General features: G+C 42.2%; 1 protein-coding gene across 3 annotated transcripts in view; it reads left to right on the forward strand.

Moving 5' to 3' along the window:
• The first annotated feature begins 14983 nt into the window (after positions 1-14983).
• Positions 14984-20923, forward strand: part of GRM1 (glutamate metabotropic receptor 1) — a 273727-nt gene continuing 267787 nt past the window's right edge. For 2 of the 3 annotated variants that reach the window (XM_077811782.1, XM_077811783.1), the window contains exon 1: positions 15047-15746. In XM_077811782.1, the coding sequence (XP_077667908.1) occupies positions 15047-15746 (700 nt within the window). Of the gene's footprint in view, positions 15747-20923 lie in introns of all 3 variants that reach the window. The other variant, XM_077811781.1, reaches the window with a different exon arrangement.

Raw genomic sequence — 20923 nt, forward strand, 5'->3', positions numbered from 1 at the left:
TGATGAAACAGAGGCTTTGTAGAAGCTGTTACCAGAAAAAAAATTTAAACACAGGCTGTAGCTACCGAGAAAATTGCCTATAGATTAAAAATAAGAGACATGGTATCACTGCATTGGCATGTGCTAGAGGGCCTCCCATACTCGTATTACTAGTGATTAGCAAACTATCAGACCATGTTGCTTTAATCCAATGGACCTGAGTGAGCTCTATGTTTTGTATAGAGCACAACCAAGTGCATGAATGACTTTCGATATTTTCCTTTGAATAAATTCTGTTAATTCAGTGTTGGAACTCTTTTGATTGTATGTTTAATTTGGGGCAACCGCTTAGGTTGATAGGGTAATATTACTGCCATTTACTGTTCCCCTCACTTTATCCATTGCTAACCATGTAAAGTGTGAACAAATATCTCATCGGTTATTGTTAATCATTTGTACACACAGACTGAAAAACTAGTCTTTAAATGTGCCCATGTTTGGTATTTTTTTCTTTATCTGCCGTTTATTAATTTCCATTCTCCTTTCTTTTTGAGGTTTTACAGATCAAACCCATTGTTAGAGCTACTGAACAAGATTTTCAAAAGGTATCAATGATTTTAGGTGCCTTGTTTTTTGACTGTCCAACTTGAGACACCCTAAAGGGCCCTGATTTTCAGATACTGCTGAACACCTGCCCTCTGAAAATCAGACCTACTTCTTCTTCTTCATCAGTCATCATCATCATCATCCAACACCACCTCCTCCTCTTGCTCCTGCTGCCATTTTGTGAATCCTTTGCTTTGCTTTTCTCAAAATGCCTGAAAATCTAAAGCAGTGGTTCTTAACCTTTACTGCAGCCTGCACCCCTTTGGCTCTCAAAATATGTTCTCGCACCCCTTATCAAAAATCGTTGAAGTAGGTCAGTTCTTTAAACCTAGATATATTTTTGTTTGTATATTACAATAATCGTTAAAAATGTATAATGTTAATAAATATATAGGTTTGATGAAACAAACTAGTTGTACTTATGTGCTTGTGCTTAATTTGTGTTTTCAATGATTTATCTTCTAAAAATATCTGGCATGTCTCATGCCCCCACAGAGGGCATCTTGCACCCCCAGGGGGTGTATGTACCCCAGGTTAAGAACCACTGATCTAAACAAACCTTGTTGGATCAAAATGAAACATTTAATTTAGACATTATCATAGCATTTTGACTTTTTCAGCTTTGTTGAAACTGTTCAGTGAGCTTCATGTGAATTCATGAATAGTTTTGGCCAGCCCGAAATTGCATTGTTTGACAAACAAATTATTACTCCCCAAAAGTTTGCCCAGCTACTTTGAAACCTTTCTGGTTCCATTAATCTTCAAGAGCAGACCATCAAAATGTATTCCTCACACTCACAGCAGAGAGGAGCTCCAACCTCAAAGTAAAGGAGGTAATGGTTTGTCCAAGACACAGGTTTAAGATCCAGTTGCCTAATCACCAGTCCAAATCTAAAACCTAGATCCTAAGTATGACCATCTGTCTGAGTTAAGCCATTAGTTACCTCAGACAGGCCCATTGTCATCATGATGGCTAGGAAATTCTGAGCTGCCTCAGAAGATTAATCATCTCCATGAAGTCTGAAGTCACCAAGGAAGAGTCAGTCTCTGCATTTCCCATACCATTGTAGCACATTGTAAGTATAAAAGAAAAAGAGAATTGTAATTCTGATATAACCTGAGGTAATGAAATGCTTCAAGAAATGCTGATCCTAGCTAGAAAGTCAAAGTGACACAGCTTGAGTGAAGTTTCTATCATCAAGACTGCTCTGCCTGAAGACCATAAACAAAATAAATAATAAAAAGAAACAAATATGAACCAGAGATTTTTTTCATGTTTCTGTTAGACTGCTTAAGATATGCACATGCTTTAACAAGTACTTGTTATAACACATTGAACCTAATTTTTAAAAGGACCTCAATCAACGCTTTAATTTTCTGGGTGCAATTTTGATTATACGTCTATTTGACTGCACCAACAAATCAGGCAGTTAGAGGTATAAATGCTGTAACCCATGGCTGCATATAGTTGTAAGTGCAGAATTTGAACTGCAGTCTTTGAGGCCATTTCTGAATGTCATCAACTTTATTCTGTAGATCTTAATTTGTGGTTTTTATACTGTACTTATGGTAATATCTATGTTCTAAAAGGTGAAATAAATAAAATAATTTCTACTATTGTCCTTCATGTGTGCTTGCTCTTTGTCAGGTAGATTGAGCCATTAGGCTCAGCCCAGAGTAACAGACAATGCATACATTGCACAGCTCCAGATGCAACCTGTGAAGCACAATTGCTCCCTGTTTCTCTTGGGATGAAGTATTTTGCAACTGCTCTTTTCAGGGTACAGCATCCTCCCCTTTGAGGCCCAGCCATCTCTGCTCACAGGTAAATAGGAATGTGGATTCAAGGTGCCCCATAGAATTCTATGATTCTATGATCTCCATCCCCTCCCCATCAGACTCACTTCCTTTGCTCTTACAGTGCTCAGTGCCACAATCCAGGCAAGATTAAGACAGCCCTACATAGGGAAAGGCCCTGGCATGTCAGCATGTTTAAAGATCCCTTTCTGGGTCCTCCCACCCTCTTTCCTATAGTTTTCCATTCAGCTCCCTCTGCCTGGAAGCCTTGACCCACTCTATTATGCTCCTCCTCTTTCAAGTTCCTCCTTAAAATGCACTTCTTTCATGAAGTTTATAGATCCCAGTAATCCCTGCAGTGAAGTATTATCCGGTCAAATGCACTTACATTAAAAACAATCAAAATAACAAGCATGTAATTACCACAATAGGCCTGATTCTCTACTGCCCAGCCCCCAGCATTGTCACTTCATCTATGCATAGCATGTACAAAGAGGGTCTAAAATGTTACTATTCTGATTTAGCAGGCTTTTAGACCCACTTTGCATCCATTTTGGATAGGTGTAAATGAATACAGTGGAGAATGAGGCCATTTCAATCCAACATCAACATTCAATCATACTGGTCTTTGTCAAACCCATCCTTTGTTTGCTATTGCAAACAATGTGAAGCAGAAGCACCTGTACAGCTATAAAGTGTCTTGCACATTGTGCTATGTATACAATGAAATAAAATAAATAATACTGTAGTTAATAAATGCCAATAACTTTCTAGGGTACTTATATTTACCAGAGATTACTTTGCACTTTTTTGACATATAAATGTCTTCATAAATGTTGGGTCCCTATAACACCAAAAAGGTTCCCTTGAAAGGATTGGGCCTTTATCGTGCACTCTTTGGTTCCTAAACTGGTACTTCTACAATTTTTTTTTTTTTTTTGGTGTGTGAAACAATCCTACTCTGGCAATGGAATGGATTAGATGATTGTAGGTCTTTTCTTTCTCTAACTTTTATTATTCTGTTATTTTTTATGAAATATGTAGAAGTGACATCTTAAATATGAAGGATGCAAAGAACAGCTGTTACATATCTGATGTAGCTGTTCTCTTCTGTGCTGAGATTAGTCATGAGAAAAAGTTCAGAAAACAGGAGAAACTTCCAAAAATAGTATGTACCTAGTCTGCTCCTAGTACACTGCAGATACACATTGCTCCTTCTTGTGGGTTGAGAGTAAACTCTCAGTCTAGCCCTAAAGGACTTAAGCCTTTTGTTGTTAAGGTTTGTAATCTAGGGACCCTATTGGATCCATGGCTCCTGGTGGAAGGCCAAATAGCAGCGGTGAGCCATGAGATTTTTTTCCATCTACACTTTGCAGAAACGTTCCAACTTTTTCTTCTCAGATGCAAATTTTGCCATAATTATCCATGCCTCCAGAATGGATTACTGCTATGAGTTTTGCATGGGACTAGCCTTGAAAACCACTGAGAAATTTCAGCTACTGGAGAACAAGGCTGCCTCCTTATATCACAGTGTTTCACACTAGTTCTTCACAGATTTTACCGACTTCCTGTGAATTTCTGTATTCAGTATCTGGTCTGAGTTTTTGATCTTTATGGTTGGGTCCTATATACCTTAGAGACCTTCTCTGTCTCTTCATATTTCAACCTTGCAGGTGAGTTCAGCTGTGATGCTCAAGCTGACAGTCCCTGGATTTTTTGGCTGGGTGATGGGCATTCTAAATGGAGGGTTCCTCACATCTGAAATTGGAGGGCCCTTGACTCTAAAATTCATTTTCCTCTTTAGTGTGATATAACCTGAGTTTGATATTCAGGTCGTGTGCCAACAATCTATTTATTTCAGCTTTTTCTGAAGAGATGATTTCAAAGGGAAGTTTGAGGGTTTTTTTATGGCGAGCAAGTTTTATCATCATTAAGTGATTTGCATTCAGTTGACGTATATAAGTATGTATTATAACTATTGTGTCATATGTTGGGCTAGAAGGCATCATAGGGTACATTGTTATAGATTAAAAAAAATAAGCACAGAAAAGGTTTGAAACCCCATCCAGGAGATATCCAGATTGTCACCCCCTTTGTCATATACTATTAATAATTGTTGAATTTATTATTAAATCCTCCAAATTCTATATACTGTATCAGACCAAAAATTTACAGTTAGGGCTGCAGCTTTTGGTGACAAGTGGCATGCCTTTCAGTGAAGTGAATCTGACTTTTTGGATGTGACATGTCATGGTGTAGATGGTGTGCCTCAGTCAAAAATAAACAGATTGTAAGATGCCTTGCCTTTCACTATGAGGAATGCCACATGACACTCTGTTCCAGTCTCTCTTCTCACATTCTACATGAAGAACTTCCATTCTGTTGTTTTTTTCCCTTCCACATGGTGTTATAAAACAACTAAGAAGCAGAAGAACATTTCTAATTTCTCTTAGAAACTTCTAAGGAAATAAACTTGGTTTATTTATTGGTTACTATTGGAGGTTGAAACTACTGAACACATGGATGACTCATTGCTTGATGCACTCTACATCCCATAGACAGTGGCAAAAACTCCACAAGAAGTTCCTCATTGCTGGATTTTGCATTGATTTGGATCTCATACTTATCTGAGAGATGTTTAAAATCACAACTAGACAGACAGCTCCTCATTGACTGAATCTCTGAGGAGGTATATGTGCTTTGCTTATTGTAGACAGTATATGGAATTTAGTGAGCTCATGGAATATGCTCGTCATACCCTGATTTTGTACAGGACTAAGTAGATGTCTGATGGACAGGAATAAAACCTTTCAACCTTTGGGGGATCTTTGTGGAAAGATGTGTTTCAAAGATGGGTCTATCAAAAATGAACTATTTGGAGAAGAGTGTAGTTATAGTTCTGAATGGAGGCTGCTTCTAGTCTCTCAAAATCACACTACAGGTTCCACTTGTGGGGCTTAAATCTACAGCCCTGTTTTATGCAATACCCTCATATGACTTCAGTGGATCTACATGTGTGAGGAACCACTGAGCAATCAGAGACATCTGGAGCTACACATATGTAGATACTAAAAGAGCAGGACTGATCCATTAATGCTCAATACATAGTAATTAAAGTAGGTAGTTGGAAGCAAACACTTTTATTATGAAATGTGTTGTAATGTGATTTCAGTTATTAATTCAAGTATAAGGTCGTTTGATTGAGAGATGGGACAAAGGCCTGTAGCCTGCACTTTTTTTATAATGAAAACTATAGGAGAAGTCTTTGCTTTATCAAAAGGAAAAAGGAGAATATTGCACATATTAAATATATTTGGATGATTACTATCCCTGTTTGGGAAGAGAGGATCCTGTTTGAATTTTATAAGTTGAGGATGAGCCTTTGTTTACATACAAATATTTCAGGATCTGTTATAAGGAAATATCTATAAAGGTTACTTTCTAGCATGCATAGTGTCCAAGTGGCTTATGTAAATCACAAGGGAAAAAATGTAGGTGGCCAGAATAAAGATGGACATATAATGACTAGAGTGGATTCTAACTGACACAGGTTATGTGAAATGACTTTTCCTTAAAAAATAAATAGTCCTCTGAGGGAAAAGTTTTAACAGCATTGCTCCACCCAGATGAGCTCCAAAGCTCACTGATGAGTTATCTGGAGAAAACACACAACTGGGACACAGAATCTGACATTTCTCTTACTGGGAGAAAGGAAGAAAGGAGTAGCTGTGTGCTGACAAACCACATATGGGTTCATCAGATCAAAGCTCCTCCCCCTTCAGCTGCTCCCGCTCCAAACCAAGCCTACCACAAGTCAATATTCTCCCACACAGCTCTACTTCCCAATAGAGCTGGTGAGAAATTTTCCAGCTGAACATTTTGCCATGAGAAAATGCAGTTTCACAGAATTCAAAAGGTTCCACAGAAAAATGTTGATTTCAACAAAATTTTGTTTTGAAACAAAAGTCAAAAAGGAGCATTCTGATAAGGGCAAAATGTTCTCTTTGACCTTCTCAGAATCAAACATTTTGATTTTCTCTTTTGAGATGATTTTTTTGTTTCAATGTTTCACATTTTATACTATGTAGTATAAAATAAAAAAGTCGAAATTGGAGTGAAACATTATCAATTTCATTAAAATTAAACATTTTGATCAACCCCAAATGATTTTTTTCCCACCCAAAAAATCATTTTACAGGAGTTTTGTTGTTTCTTTCTTTCTATTTTGGAATGTAAAAACTTCACAGTCACAAACTTTCCCACGAAATGGAAAATCCAGATCCAGCACAACTCCATTCACCATATTGCTAGTCTGTCCCCAATGCCCTTTCCCACTTCCTTGCTCGCCACCCAGGCCCCTCCACAATGCTGTGTAGTCCTGTTCAGCTCCTCTCCCAGAGCTGCTACATGGACACCATAGTATCCAAGAGGTGGCGATGGTATCTGAAGAGTGGTGATGTAGGGGGAGCCAATGATGAGGGAAGGGAGGTTTTCAAGTGTGGTGAGTTTATGGGAGGAGGGGCTTTTGGTTGTGGGAGTTGGGTGGAAGGAACCAGGATTGTGTGGAAGGATTAAGGTGGGAAAAAGCTGAGAGCCTCTGTCCTGAGGCATTGGCACTAGAAGAGTTCACCAGAGCTGCTGTCTTTTTTTGCCCCTGACAACTGAAACCCCATTTCTTCAGAGAGCCTAGATCTCTTTTCCTCCCACCGCCATAGTCCTATCTCTTCCATATGCCTGAACCTACCCCTATTCCCCATGCATCCTCCCTGCTGGCCAGCCCATCTCCCTGTCTCCCCAGGGACTCTGTGCTGCATAGAGCTGGTGAATTAGGAATTGAGGCTGGTAGCGTCAGAGAACAGAACTGGATGATGGGACTTGACTGTTCTGTTAGCTAATCGTGGCGAGACTTGGGTTATCCTGAATTAGGGTGTGTCTACACTATGAAATTAGGTCAATTTTTATAGAAGTCGAATTTTAGAAATCGATTTTATACAGTGGATTGTGTATGTCCACACTAAGCACATTAAGTCAGTGGAGTGCGTCCTCACTACTGTGGCTAGCATCAACTTACAGAACAGTGCACTGCGGGTAGCTATCCCACAGTTCCTGCAGTCTCCGCTGCCCATTGGAATTCTGGGTTAAGTTCCCAATGCCTGATGAGGCAAAAACATTGTCGCTGGTGGTTTTGGGTACATGTCGCCAGTCACCCCTCCCTCTGTGAAAGCAATGGCAGACAATCGTTTCGTGCCCTTTTTCCGTGCAGACGCCATACCACAGCAAGCATGGAGCCCACTCAGTTCAGCTCACCATCACTGCTGCTGTTGTGTCCTGGGTGCTGCTGTCAGCAGACGGTGCAGTACGACTGCTAACCATCATCATCCACTACTTCCACTGCAACTCTGCTCTCCTGGTGCCATGAATCCACCTCGCAGGTCCTCTCGTCGTTCTGTATAAATATCTATTCTCGTGGCATCTGTCATTATCCACTGCTTCCGCTGCAACTCTGCTCTCCTGCAAACGCCATACCACGGCAAGCGTGGAGCCTGCTCAGCTCACCGCTGCTGTTGTGAGCATTGTAAACACCTCGCGCATTATCCTGGAGTATATGCAGAACTGGGCTAAGAGATGCCAGCACGAGGATGATTTTGATGAGGACATGGACACAGATGTTCCTGAAAGCACGGGCTGTGGCAATTGGGATATCATGGTGGCAGTGGGGCTGGTTGATACAGTGGAACGCTGATTCTGGGCCTGGCAAACAAGCACAGACTGGTGGGACCGCATAGTGTTGCAGGTATGGTATGATTCACAGTGGCTGCGAAACTTTTGCATGCATAAGGCCACTTTCCTGGAACTCTGTGAGTTGCTTTCCCCCCACCCTGAAGCGCAGGAATACCAAGATGAGAGCTGCCCTGACAGTTGAGAAGCGAGTGGCGATAACCCTGTGGAAGCTTGCAATGCCTGACTGCTACCGGTCAGTCGGGAATCAATTTGGAGTGGGCAAATCTACTGTGGGGGCTGCTGTGATCCAAGTAACCAATGCAATCATTGATGTTCTGTTATCAAGGGTAGTGACTCTGGGAAATGTGCAGGTCCTACTGGATGGCTTTGCTGCAATGGGTTTCCCTAACTGTGGTGGGGAAATAGATGGAACGCATATCCCTATTTTGGCACTGGACCACCTTGCCAACCAGTACGTAAACCACAAGGGGCACTTCTCAATGGTGCTGCAAGCACTGGCGGACCACAAGGGATGTTTCACCAACATCAGTGTGGGATGTCTGGGAAAGGTGTATGACGCTTGCATCTTTAGGAACTCCAGGCTGTTTGAGCAGCTGCAAGAAGGGACTTACTTCCCAGACCAGAAAATTACTGGGGGGGATTTTGAAACGCCAGTAGTTATCCTTGGGGACCCAGCCTACCCCTTGCTCCCACGGCTCATGAAGCCGTACACAGGCAGCCTGGGCAGTAGTAAGGAGCAGTTCAAGTATTGGCTGAGCAAGTGCAGAATAGTGGTAGAATGTGCTTTTGGACGTTTAAAAGCTCGCTGGCACTGTCTGCTGACTAGGTCAGACCTCAGCGCAACCAACTAGAATTAATTTGAGAACTAGATACCATTAACTTGGGCTTGAATAGAGACTGGGAGTGGCTGGATAATTACACAAATTGAATCTATTTCCCCATATTAAGTATCCTCACACCTTCTTGTCAACTGTCTGAAATGGGCCATCTTGATTATCACTACAAATGTATTTTTTCTCCTGCTGATAATAGCTCATCTTAATTACCTAGCCTCTTAGAGTTGGTATGGCAACTTCCACCTTTTCATGTTCTCTGTGTGTATATATATATCTTCTTACTATATGTTCCATTCTATGCATCTGATAAAGTGAGCTGTAGCCCATGAAAGCTTGTGCTCAAATAAATTGGTTAGTCTCTAAGGTGCCACAAGTACTCCTGTTCTTTTTGTTCTTTTTTGTTACAGACTAACACGGCTGCTACTCTGAAACATTCCCATTGTTATTGTTGCTTGCTGTGTGCTCCATAAGATCTTTGAGAGTAAGGGGGAGACTTTTATGGCGAGGTGGGAGGTTGAGGCAAATTGCCTGGCGTCTGATTTTGAGCAGCCAGATACCAGGGCGATTAGATGAGCACAGCAAGGCACACTGTGCATCAGAGAGGCTTTGAAAACCAGTTTAATGACTGGCTAGGCTTCGGTGTGACAGTTGTGTGTATTTCTCCTTGATGCAAACCTGCCCCCTTTGTTGATTTTAATTCCCTGTAAGCCAACCACCCTCCCCCCTTTGAAGTAAAGTAGCTATTGTTTTGAAACCATGCATTCTTTCTTTATTAATTAAAAAAAAAAGGGAGATAACTGACCAGGTAGTCCAGGTGGGGTGGGGTGGGGGAGGAGGGAAGGACAAGGCCACATTGCTTGTTGTAGCCACACTACAAATCAAACTGTTTGAATGACAGCCTTCTGTTGCTTGGGCCACCCTTTGGAGTGGAGTGGCTGGGTGCTCAGAGCGCCCGCCCCCGCCCCCGCATTCTTGGGTGTCTGGGTGAGGGGGATATGGAACTTGGGGAGGAGGTTAGGTGGTTGTACAATGGATGCAGTGGGGGTCTGTACTCTTGTTGGCTTTCCTGCAGCTGCACCCATACGCTTCATCATGTCTGTTTGCTCCCGCATTAGCCTTAGCATCACCTCCTGCCTCTACTCTTCGCACTCCTGCCTCTGCTCTTCACGCTCACTTAATGCTTTCCTAGCCTCTGCCACTGAATGCCTCCATGAATTCAGCTGTGCCCTATCAGTGCAGGAGGCCTGCATGAGCTCGGAAAACATGTCATCGCAAGTGCATTATTTTCTCCTTCTAATCTGCGATAACCTCAGGGATGGAGATGATAGGAGGAGCATAGAAACATTTGCACCCGGAGGGAGATAAAAAGGGAGAGTAAAATTTAAGATGATACATTTCTGAGAACAAAAGGGGGACTCTTTCACAGTGAATCAAGCAATTCACAGCAGACAGCACATGTGCTTTAGGTACAGGGTCACATTTTGCCTTTTATATTGAGTGCCTGCTGGTATAGTGACACATCACACACGGCTGGGCAACAGAATTCAGTTTCCATGCATCCATGGTAAGGCAAAGGGTACGTGGGGTTGGCTTCTTATGCATAACATGTGGGAATGATTTCAAACTGCAGCGCCATCCTTTCCCATTGCAAGCAGTGGGTTGGGTTTCACATTTAAAAGGAGGGGCTGTGGTTTTCAGGTGGATGTGCAGCACACACCTCCCCACACCCCACCGCGTGGCTCTTCTCTGGGATGATCCCTTTTAGCCAAGCGTAAACAGCCCAGCATGAACAGGATCCTTTTACTGTTCCCTTACAAAAATTCCCCTATTTCAACCAGGTGGCCATGAATGATATCACTCTCCTGAGGCTAACACAGAAAGATATAGACTGAATGTTGCTTGAATGCGACCAAAACCCAGGACCATTCGCTGCAATCCTTTGTGCTGCAATGATTCCAGAATACTTTCAGAGTACCTCCAGGAGAGCTTCATGGAGATGTCCCTAGAGGATTCCCACTCCATCCCCAGACATGTGAACAAACTTTTCCAGTAGCTGTACTGGCCGTGAATGCATCCCAATTCTTCAGGGCAAATGAAACATTAAACACTATTGCTTTTAAACCCTGTACTGTAGTTACAAATGTGTACTCACCAGAGGTGCCTTCTCCAGCTTCAGGGTCGGGGATCTCGCCTTGGGAGGGTATTGGCTCCAGGGTGATGAAAAGGTCCTGGCTGCCAGGGAGAATGGATTCACCGCTTGCCTGCTGCACATTCTCCTCCTCCTCCTCCACAAAATCCTCCTCCCTGTTGCGTAAGACTCCCCCCTTGCAGGTGTCCACAGACAGTGGTGGGGTAGTGGTAGGGTCCCCTCCTAGAATGGCATGCAGCTGATCATAGAAGTGGCATGTGTGGGGCTCTGACCCGGAGGGACCGTTTGCCTCCTTTGTCTTTTGGTAGGCTTGCCTCAGCTCCTTGACTTTCACATGGCACTGCTGTGTGTCCCTGTTGTAGCCTTTCTCCAACATGCTCTATGAGATTTTGGCAAATATAGTTGCATTTATTCTTTTTGATCAGAGTTCTGCCTGCACAGATGCTTCTCCTCATACAGCAATCAGATCCAGTGTCTCTCTTTCAGTCCATGCTGGAACTCATTTGCTATTCTGGAGAGACGGCATGGTCACCTGTGCTGCTGAGTTCGCCACGCTGACCAAACAGGAAATGAAATTCAAAAGTTCCTTGGGGCTTTTGCTGTATACCTGGCTAGCGCATCGGGGTTCAAAGTGCTGTCCAGAGCGGTCAAAATAGAGCACTCTGGGATAGCTCCCGGAGGACAATACCATCAATTTGCATCCGCACTACCCAAATTCAACCCAGCAAGGTCAATTTTAGCGCTACTCCCCTCGCCGGGGTGGAGTACAGAAATCAATTTTAAGAGCCCTTTAAGTCGATGGAACGGGGTTGGTTGAGTGGACGCATTCATTTTAAAATCGACCTAACGCAGCTAAATTTGACCTAACCCGGTAGCATAGACCAGGCCTTAGAGGAATAAGTCTTTGTAAAAGGTTCAGGCATAATCTGTGTCTGAAATATCATCAAAGTGTGTGTCTGTGTAAAGTTTGGCATTTATGGGGGTCTGTGATTGTTCAGCTGGAGGAACTCAAAGGAGTGTTGAGGAGAACAGGGCAATATTTAAAACAGGTAGCATTTTAAAGTGTTTCCTCTGTCAAAGTTAGTGGTAGCAAATATTTTACTTAAACAGGTATATAAATAGACCAGTTGTCTTTTGAAAGCTTATTGTGCCAAAATTGGAGACTACATTGAATTATTCAAGTGTGAAACTAAAGGAATTTATTACTGTTTTTTAAGTGCAAGTCTGCATGCAACTCGAATAATAGTCACTACAGGTGCCTGTGTAATGTCGAGTGTGTGTATATATACCCTTATATGGGCACACACATGAAACCTTACAGATATACCTGGAAGGGAAAGCAGCCATGAGCCTCTGACTCAAGGATTCTGCCATTCCTTAATTTATTGCCTCCTGATTTGTTAACACAGCACATGATCGGTTATTATTTTATATAACTCATTTGCTCTTACTGTCATAAATTATAGCAAAAAGTGTGTACCAAGGTTTGTAGTGGTTGCATTTATATGTTATATTAGGTCTTTAACAATGAATGTGTCACAAATAAATAGGCAACATAGTACATAATCAGCTGTGCCAATGGGAAAGAACAGATATTACACAGGAAAAAGAAACCAATTAAACAGTATTCACCATGAAACAGTATCTGAATGTTCAGTAGTTAAACACATGTCCTTGTCTTTTTTAAAAAAACCGGACAAATTCCAGCCTCCACAGATATAGAGTTCCCTGAGGGCTAAAGATCTAACTTTAACTTCCACACAGTAAACTAAAACACCCGAGACTGATGGCGGTGATACAAGCCGGTCGTCTGAATTATGATTATTCAGTCTGGCATTATTTTAATCTGCCATGACTCTAACGTGCTTGATTTAGATTTATCTTGACCTGAAAACTCGAATCTCAATTTCTTTCTCTTTACAACTGATTTATCTTGTTCCACTAGTTTTTATTTCAACAGCAGACATTAAGAAACCTTCCAAACGAGTCAGACTTGCACATTTATCTACATCAAATACATTTGAATCAGGTTCCCCCCACCCGCTCCACGCATCATACTCTGTTTTCATTTGTTTATGTGACAAGGAGGTAATGAATTACGGTAGCTGAAAGTCAGACAAAACACAATTCTCCAGCAAGGCTGTTTTCTGGACTATATTTCTTTTCTTGATAACCAGACAATAGCTAAAGAAATTAAGGAGGGGGAGAAATGACTGATCTTTATGTATGAGATAATGGATGAGCCTTGAATGACCTGTTTTTTTTTTGTTTTGTTTTGTTTTGTTTTGTTTTGTTTTTTCTTGCGGTAAAACAGTGTTGAAGAAAGAGGGCACTAGCGTACAGCCCATATCCTCCCATCTGACTGTATTAGTGCTAAAGCTCATGTTAGCAGGAGAACTGCCAATGACTGCTTTGACCAAGGAAGGAGCGAACTGTCTCACTGATTCAGGTACGTCTCAAGTTTAATCCTACAAATAGACCAAGCTTTAAGGTATAACGCTGCAGATAAAAGATCCAGACAAAAGACACTCAGGCGACACATTCCAGGTCTGTCTGGCTTTCGGGCCAGTTTGAGACGCCTCTTGTGTGTGGCCGTAGGATCGGGAAGGAGAATCGGGACTGGTGGCTCCTCAGAGGATCTTCCCCCCTCTCGTTCTCCCTCGTCCCCCTTTCTCCATCCTTCAGGAAAGGGGGAGAGACCCGAGGGGCGAAGCCCTGGCGCGCTGCTCAAGAGACCTCCCTCCCCCCGGACCTCATTCTGGCAGGCGAAGCCATTCGGGAAGGATTGGCTGCAGCAAGCGGGGGGTTTGTCTGTCTGTGTGTTGGGGGGGGGGTCGTGACAGCGTGCGCGATCTTGGCTGCGGTAGCAGCCCCAAAGGCGGAGAAGTTTAGGGGGAAGGCGAGTCGCCGTGGCAGGAGGTAAAGGGCCAGGGCGGGTTGTAGCGGGGTCTGGCTCTCCTGTGCGCTGTCCTGGGTGCTGAAACCAGAGCCAGCCTCGCCTTGCATCGGGGCGCCCAAGCCCGGCTCAGCAAGTCAGTCCGCCTGCCTTCCCTCTCGGCACCCGATCACCTTTAAACCGCATTCAGCTACTTCAGCTGGAACCGCCTGGCTCCACACCTCTGGGTGCCCAAAGTCTGCAGGCAAGGCAGGCGTGCCAAGAAAGCACATCACTACTTTATCTGTGGTTGCCTTAGTAACTAATATGTATTTCCCCCGGCTTTCATATATGTGTCTCTTGTGGAATTTTCCCCTCAACCCCAAAAAGTTAACCTAAGCTGTAATGGATTTATTTTTTTTCTCCTCTGACCTTTAAATGACATTTTCCTTCACTGGAAAGGCGGATTTCTCTCTCTCTTTCTTTTTTTTGAAAGTGGAGTCTTCACATCCAAATGATGTTTTTAAATGACAATGAGTGAAGTAAACCCTCTCCCCTCCTTTCTGATATGGCGACCACTGAGGCGATGATAAGATTTTTATCTGATTAACTGGCTTACAAAAGTTTTAAAACCTGTCAGCTATTCTATCATTAGTTTCAAAGGTACAGGCAGCCGCCTCTTTGTCTTAAACACATCTGTGTGTCTATGTATATATTCTTCCTTGAAACTTACATTTGATAACCTCTTCTGATTTGCACACTGACAAAAATATTTATTTCTCCAAACCCTTTTAAGATTAAACTGATTTTTACTGATTGCTGCCCTGACAGTTTTCTCTAACAAATGTGTGTTATTCCTTCTTCCTATGTCAACAGGATACACTTCAGTACTACGATGACTCCTTTTGCACCTGAGAGCCATTTGTTTAAGGCTATGCCGTAGTGGGATTTAGAGCCACTTGACAAGTGACGGGCGAGAGGCTGGTATTTCCTTTAACAATGTGCAGACAGGAGGAGCCCATGAAATTTGTAACCTGCATTTGGATGACATCCTGTAACAAAATGATTGGAGTGGTGCTGGTGTTTTTCCCTGCTATCTTCCTGGAGATGGATATTCTCCCCAAAAACACTGGCAGGAAGATGCTGCTGTCGGGGGCTTCCTCGCAGCGATCGGTAGCCAGAATGGACGGAGATGTCATTATAGGTGCCCTCTTCTCGGTCCATCACCAACCGCCGGCCGAGAAAGTGCCGGAGAGGAAGTGTGGGGAGATCAGAGAGCAATATGGCATCCAGAGAGTCGAAGCCATGTTTCACACTTTGGATAAAATTAACTCAGACCCAGTCCTGCTGCCCAACATCACGCTGGGCAGTGAAATCAGAGATTCCTGCTGGCACTCTTCCGTAGCACTCGAGCAGAGCATTGAGTTCATAAGAGACTCCCTGATCTCCATAAGAGATGAGAAAGAAGGGATCAGTCGATGTGTGCCTGACTCTCTATCCCAACATCAGAGCAGGACCAAAAAACCCATTGCTGGGGTGATTGGTCCAGGCTCCAGCTCGGTTGCTATCCAAGTTCAAAACCTGCTCCAGCTCTTTGACATCCCTCAGATCGCTTATTCTGCAACGAGCATCGACCTGAGCGACAAAACTTTATACAAATACTTCTTGAGGGTGGTCCCTTCCGACACTCTGCAAGCCAGGGCCATGCTTGATATCGTCAAACGCTACAACTGGACCTATGTATCCGCAGTACATACAGAAGGTAAGTATGGAAAAGCAGCGCACTTAGAATCAGGCTAGTGGATTTTCCTTCCCACCCCTTTTAGCCGCTCTTTCCCCCACACCCAGAGAGCCAGCCATAAGCTTCTGGCGGCAAGCTGAAACACCACTGCATGGCGTGCTACACGGGTTTGTCATTTACGTGGTTCTCTTGCTCCTAGGTCACTAGCAGCGACCATCTAACTGACTAATGTAGAGGAATGCTTTCCACTAAGGAGAGACGGAGTCCTTGACGCTAAATTTGAACAATTAGATCGTGGTAGACTATTTGTTTGCCTTGTTTCTCCGGGCAAGTCAACTCCACCCCAGGGATACCAACAGCAATTGTTTTGTTATTAGTAACCTAGCTTTCTTGAAAAAATAAATGGAAAATAATGCAGTCTTCCCCCCCCCCCATACACACACTCCACCACTGTGGGATCTGAATAGTGTTTCTCTTCAACCAGGGAAGTTAGCGCTGAACAGACTGTTAGATAGTGTCCCAGCTTGTGTTCAAGCGACAGACTAGATGTGGTTAAGTATCAGACCTTATTTAAGTTCAGAGGAGTAGGACTGGCACAATTAGACATGCCCAAGACTCTTAGGTTTGACCCTGTCCCTTTACTTCTCATACATGGAAAGATTTCTCCTTCTTGCATTTTAGACTTTAATTTCGAATTAAAAAGGTAATTAATGTGAGAATCTAGAGCTGAAGTTAATCATGGTATAAAAATCATTCTTAAAGAGAGACTGCCAGTTCTGTTATGAAGTGTACAGATTTTCTCAGACAAATCCTGAGGGGCTGCTTAGTTTTTATTCAGGCAGAACAGTCACTGATGTCAATGAGAGTTTTAGCTGAGGGAGAACTGAGTCAAAATTGAACAAGAACTCCAGGATTTGGCACTATATTTGTTCTGTATTAATACTATAAATTAATTTCTGGGGCTATACACATAGAGGACTGAATCCTGAAGGCATTGCTCGAATATATTTTACAGAAATGTTTTGCAATGAAGTAAGTGTATAGAGGTCCATGCTATTTGACAGGCACGCAGTTCTAATATTCAGTAAAGTGTTACTACTATATGAACATAAGTGAAAGTCTTACTGTATAGAGACAATTTGTTTTCAACAAGTTTAATTAACTTTAAACTAGTAAGTGAAGGAATTGTAAGATCACACTATTTAAAACTGGAAGCACTGGTTCATAGCTAGACCATTGGTTTTGTCAAATACAACCAAATTTATATTCACAGCTAACTTGTACAAGAAGCAAGCCCTTTCAATCCAATATTGTGGCATTTCTATTGTCCAGTCATGCTGCTGAACACCAATTTTTTACATAGTAAATGACAAACCTGATTTTTTGTCATCGCAGCACACCGGTTAATACATTTAGCCAAGTAAATCCATATGTAAATCTGATTTATGATTCCCTTTAAATTAATGAACTAAATAGGCAACTTTGTGCTCAAAGGTCTGGCCAGATGTAAACAGTTGAAAACATATATTGCCATCATGAAAGAAAGAAATCATCAGTTAGACTTGCAAATGTCACATTCAAAGGTGAATTGGATTAACCTGGACATACGAAACATGAAAGTGCTGCAATTTTGAAAAATGTTAGAGCAGGGAACAATGACCTGACATTTGCAGTTCATTTTGTGCCCTGTCACAGATGAAAAAAACAAACTGATGTACAGGGTGGAACCTGAGATACTAAAATTCTTGGATGCTAGTAGATATGATTATATTTTGTGACAGATCAGAGTGAAAATACACAGGAAGGGGCAGCTCCTCATCTGGTGTAAGTTGTCATAGCTCCATTGACTTCAGTGGAGCTACGCCAGTTTACACCATTTGTGGATCTGCCCCTCAGGAATCTGTTCTACTTCTATGTGCATATGTAACTCCCGTTAACATTAATGAGAGTTATCTTCCCTCTTGGGAAAGAGAATAGATCATTAAAGTTATTTGTTATTTTGGTTTTTTTTTTTTAAATCATGATATAGGAGACTTTTCATGGTAGCAATTTCACTCATTACATGCGAGAACTTTTAATTAGCTATCACTTTTTAAAATACCTTATTGACTGACAAGGAGTGCTTCTTGCAGGATATTTTTCTGATATCCAGGGTGATACTTTTGGAAATGTTGAACTAATTCTGTTTCACAGTGTGATAAATTCTTCTGCAGTATCAAGGGATCATTTTTCAGATTACTCAGCTTTCATTACTCCCTTTTGTGCGTGTGTGCACACACACACACACACACAATGTCTCTAAAGATTGTCTCTAAACCCAATTAAAATATAAATTATATTTAGTTGCACAAGTACATATTTGTTGAGCTCTTTCCCAGAAGAACTATAGAATACCAATTTATAAAGTATGAAAATCTTCCCTCCCTCACCCTTTTAAGGTGAAATTACTGTTCAGGAACAGTGTTGCCTTTACTTTTCTACAGTTTAATATCCTATGCATTCACTGAGATCTATCTAGATTGTGAGAACGCTTCCCTCTTCCCCTTCCCAATGCCTATGGCATGCAAAGCACCTTTCTACTTTGCATAACCAACACAAAGGCCACTCTCAGTACCAGTCCCTGTGAACAAGGGCTTCTTCATATTTGCTTCCATACCAGCTCACAGAGCAGGGCTAGTGCAACAGAATCTACACCATCCTTGCGGTATGTACCACATATACAACTCCTATGCACACCACGCTTGGGGCAGATTGTGGGTTGTGGCATTATGGCTTGGCACCACCCTCTACATAGGACTCTGAAAAGTATACACATTTCTTCCAAAATGCACAGGCAGTACCAGTGCAAACTTCCATCATACTGACTTTCCAAAGAGCTTAAGACCTGGGTGGAGCACCCCTGGGAGTTGGACAACTGTTCCTTTCTCATGTCAAATCAATCTTTGGCCCCAATGCTTCAGATCATTGTAGACACCTGGGCACAAGGAAATGAAATGAGATCACCAATTCATTTGACATAACCACTCAGCAGCTGTCAGATAGCAGTATTCTTCAGGCAGTACCGACCTAGTCTGGATTCAAATAGGTAACCTAGAAATTAGAGTCTCCATAGTCCTTCTCTGATACTCTAAGCCATTTCTGTTCTCTTGCAGTGTCACCTTCAGACATAGCTGCCCAGAACAGTTCAGAGAAAACAAAATAATATCATAATGTATAGATTATTCTATCTTTTAATAATGATCATAAATAATTACCACTTGAAGTTTGTGAACTATACACAGAAATTTGTTGACTATATAAAATGGCTTCCAATTAGTTTATCACATTGGGTATATAGTGACAATGAGGACAGGCAAAGCAATCCAGTTTGTAGTAGACTGTCTTTCTGGTAGTCCATGAGAACATATTCTTCTGTTCATTGAACACATAGAGGTTTATTCTCCATCAGAGTGCAGGACATATGCAACTTCTGGCATGGCATTTACCTGCATAAAATCCCTGCACATTCATGGGAGATAGATCTCTTGAAGATATGGAATATCTGTCTTGTGCAACATTGTTTTCAGGAATACATAAATATTGTAATAAGGTACAAATTACTATTTTATTTTCAAAGGTATATATAATTCCACTGGAAAAAAATCATTGTAGACTAAAATTGACACATAAAGCTAGGCAGACAAGAAAAGGGCAAGTCATTTTGCTTAAATATGTGTCTCGAACACAGTTGCACATCAGGAAAGTGCATTATTTTCAGCACATCTACCTAGACAAATTTGTATGGCCCTATAGTAGCTGCAAGACATTTTCTAGGCTATTGTTTTTTTCATGGAACCTTCAAAGAGTATTCAATGTGCAGGAGTACTTGTGGCACCTTAGAGACTAACCAATTTATTTGAGCATAAGCTTTCATGAGCTACAGCTCACTTCATCGGATGCATTCCGGTGAAGTGACCTGTAGCTCACGAAAGCTTATGCTCAAATAAATTGGTTAGTCTCTAAGGTGCCACAAGTACTCCTTTTCTTTTTGCGAATACAGACTAACTTGGCTGCTACTCTGAAACCTGTCAATGTGCAGGGTTGTTGTTGGTGGTGGGGTATTTTTTGTTTTTGTTTTTGTTTTATGTGCACATGCATCCTCTCAGCTTTTAGGGATGATTCAGAAAAGGATTTCTGTTCAGAAAAGTACTTAAGTACATGCTTAACTCTTAAGTATCCACCGGTCAAGAAGGATGTTTGGTAAATTGGAGATGGTTCAGAGAAGGTACCACAAAAATGATTAAAGGACTGGACAACATGCCTTAAAGTGAAAGACTCACAGAGCTCAATCTGTTTAGCTTAACCAAGAGAAGGCTAAGGGATAACATGATAACAGTCTTTAGGTACCTACATAGGGAGCAGAAATTTGATAATAAAGGGCTCTTCAATCTAATGGGAAAAAAAGTATAACAAGACCCAATGCTGAAAATTGAAGTTAGACAAAGTTAGATTGGAAATAGGGCACGCATTTTTAAATATAAGGATAATTAACGATTTGGAACTTGCCAAGGATTGTGCTGGATCAGGGGTGGGCAAACTTTTTGGCCCTAGGGCCACATCGGGGTTGCAAAATGGTATGGAGGGCCAGGTAGGGAGGCTGTGCCTCTCCAAACAGCCTGCCCCCCGCCTCCTATCTGACCCCTCCCACTTCCTGCGCCCGACTGCCCCCCTCAGAACCTCCCACCCATCCAACCCCCCCACTCCTTGTTCCCTGACCACCCCCTCCCAGGACCCTCCGCCCCTAACCTCCCCCAGGACCCCACCCCCTATCCAACCCCTCCCCCGGCTCCCTGTCATCCCCGACCCCCTGGGACCTCCTCATCCAACCCCCCCGCTCCCTGTTTCCTGGATGTGGCCCACAGGCCATAGTTTGCCCACCCTTGTGCTGAATTCTTCCTTGAACAGTTCTTCTAAAGCAGTGGTTTTCAACTCAGACTTTCAACTTTCAACTTAGACTATGTCTAAAATTTCCAAAAGCTTCATTTGAAATTTTTTAGGGTCAAATGAAAAAAGGTTGAAAACCACAGTTCTAAAAGTATGCTGTAGTTCAAACAGGAATTCATTCAAGGAGGTTTTATGGTCTGTTATATACAGAAGGTCAGACTAGATGATTACAACGGTCCCTTTCATCTTTATAATCTATGAATAAGGCTCAACAT

Source organism: Eretmochelys imbricata, chromosome 3, assembly GCF_965152235.1.
Source record: "Eretmochelys imbricata isolate rEreImb1 chromosome 3, rEreImb1.hap1, whole genome shotgun sequence".
In the NCBI taxonomy this organism is placed as follows: Eukaryota; Metazoa; Chordata; order Testudines; family Cheloniidae; genus Eretmochelys; species Eretmochelys imbricata.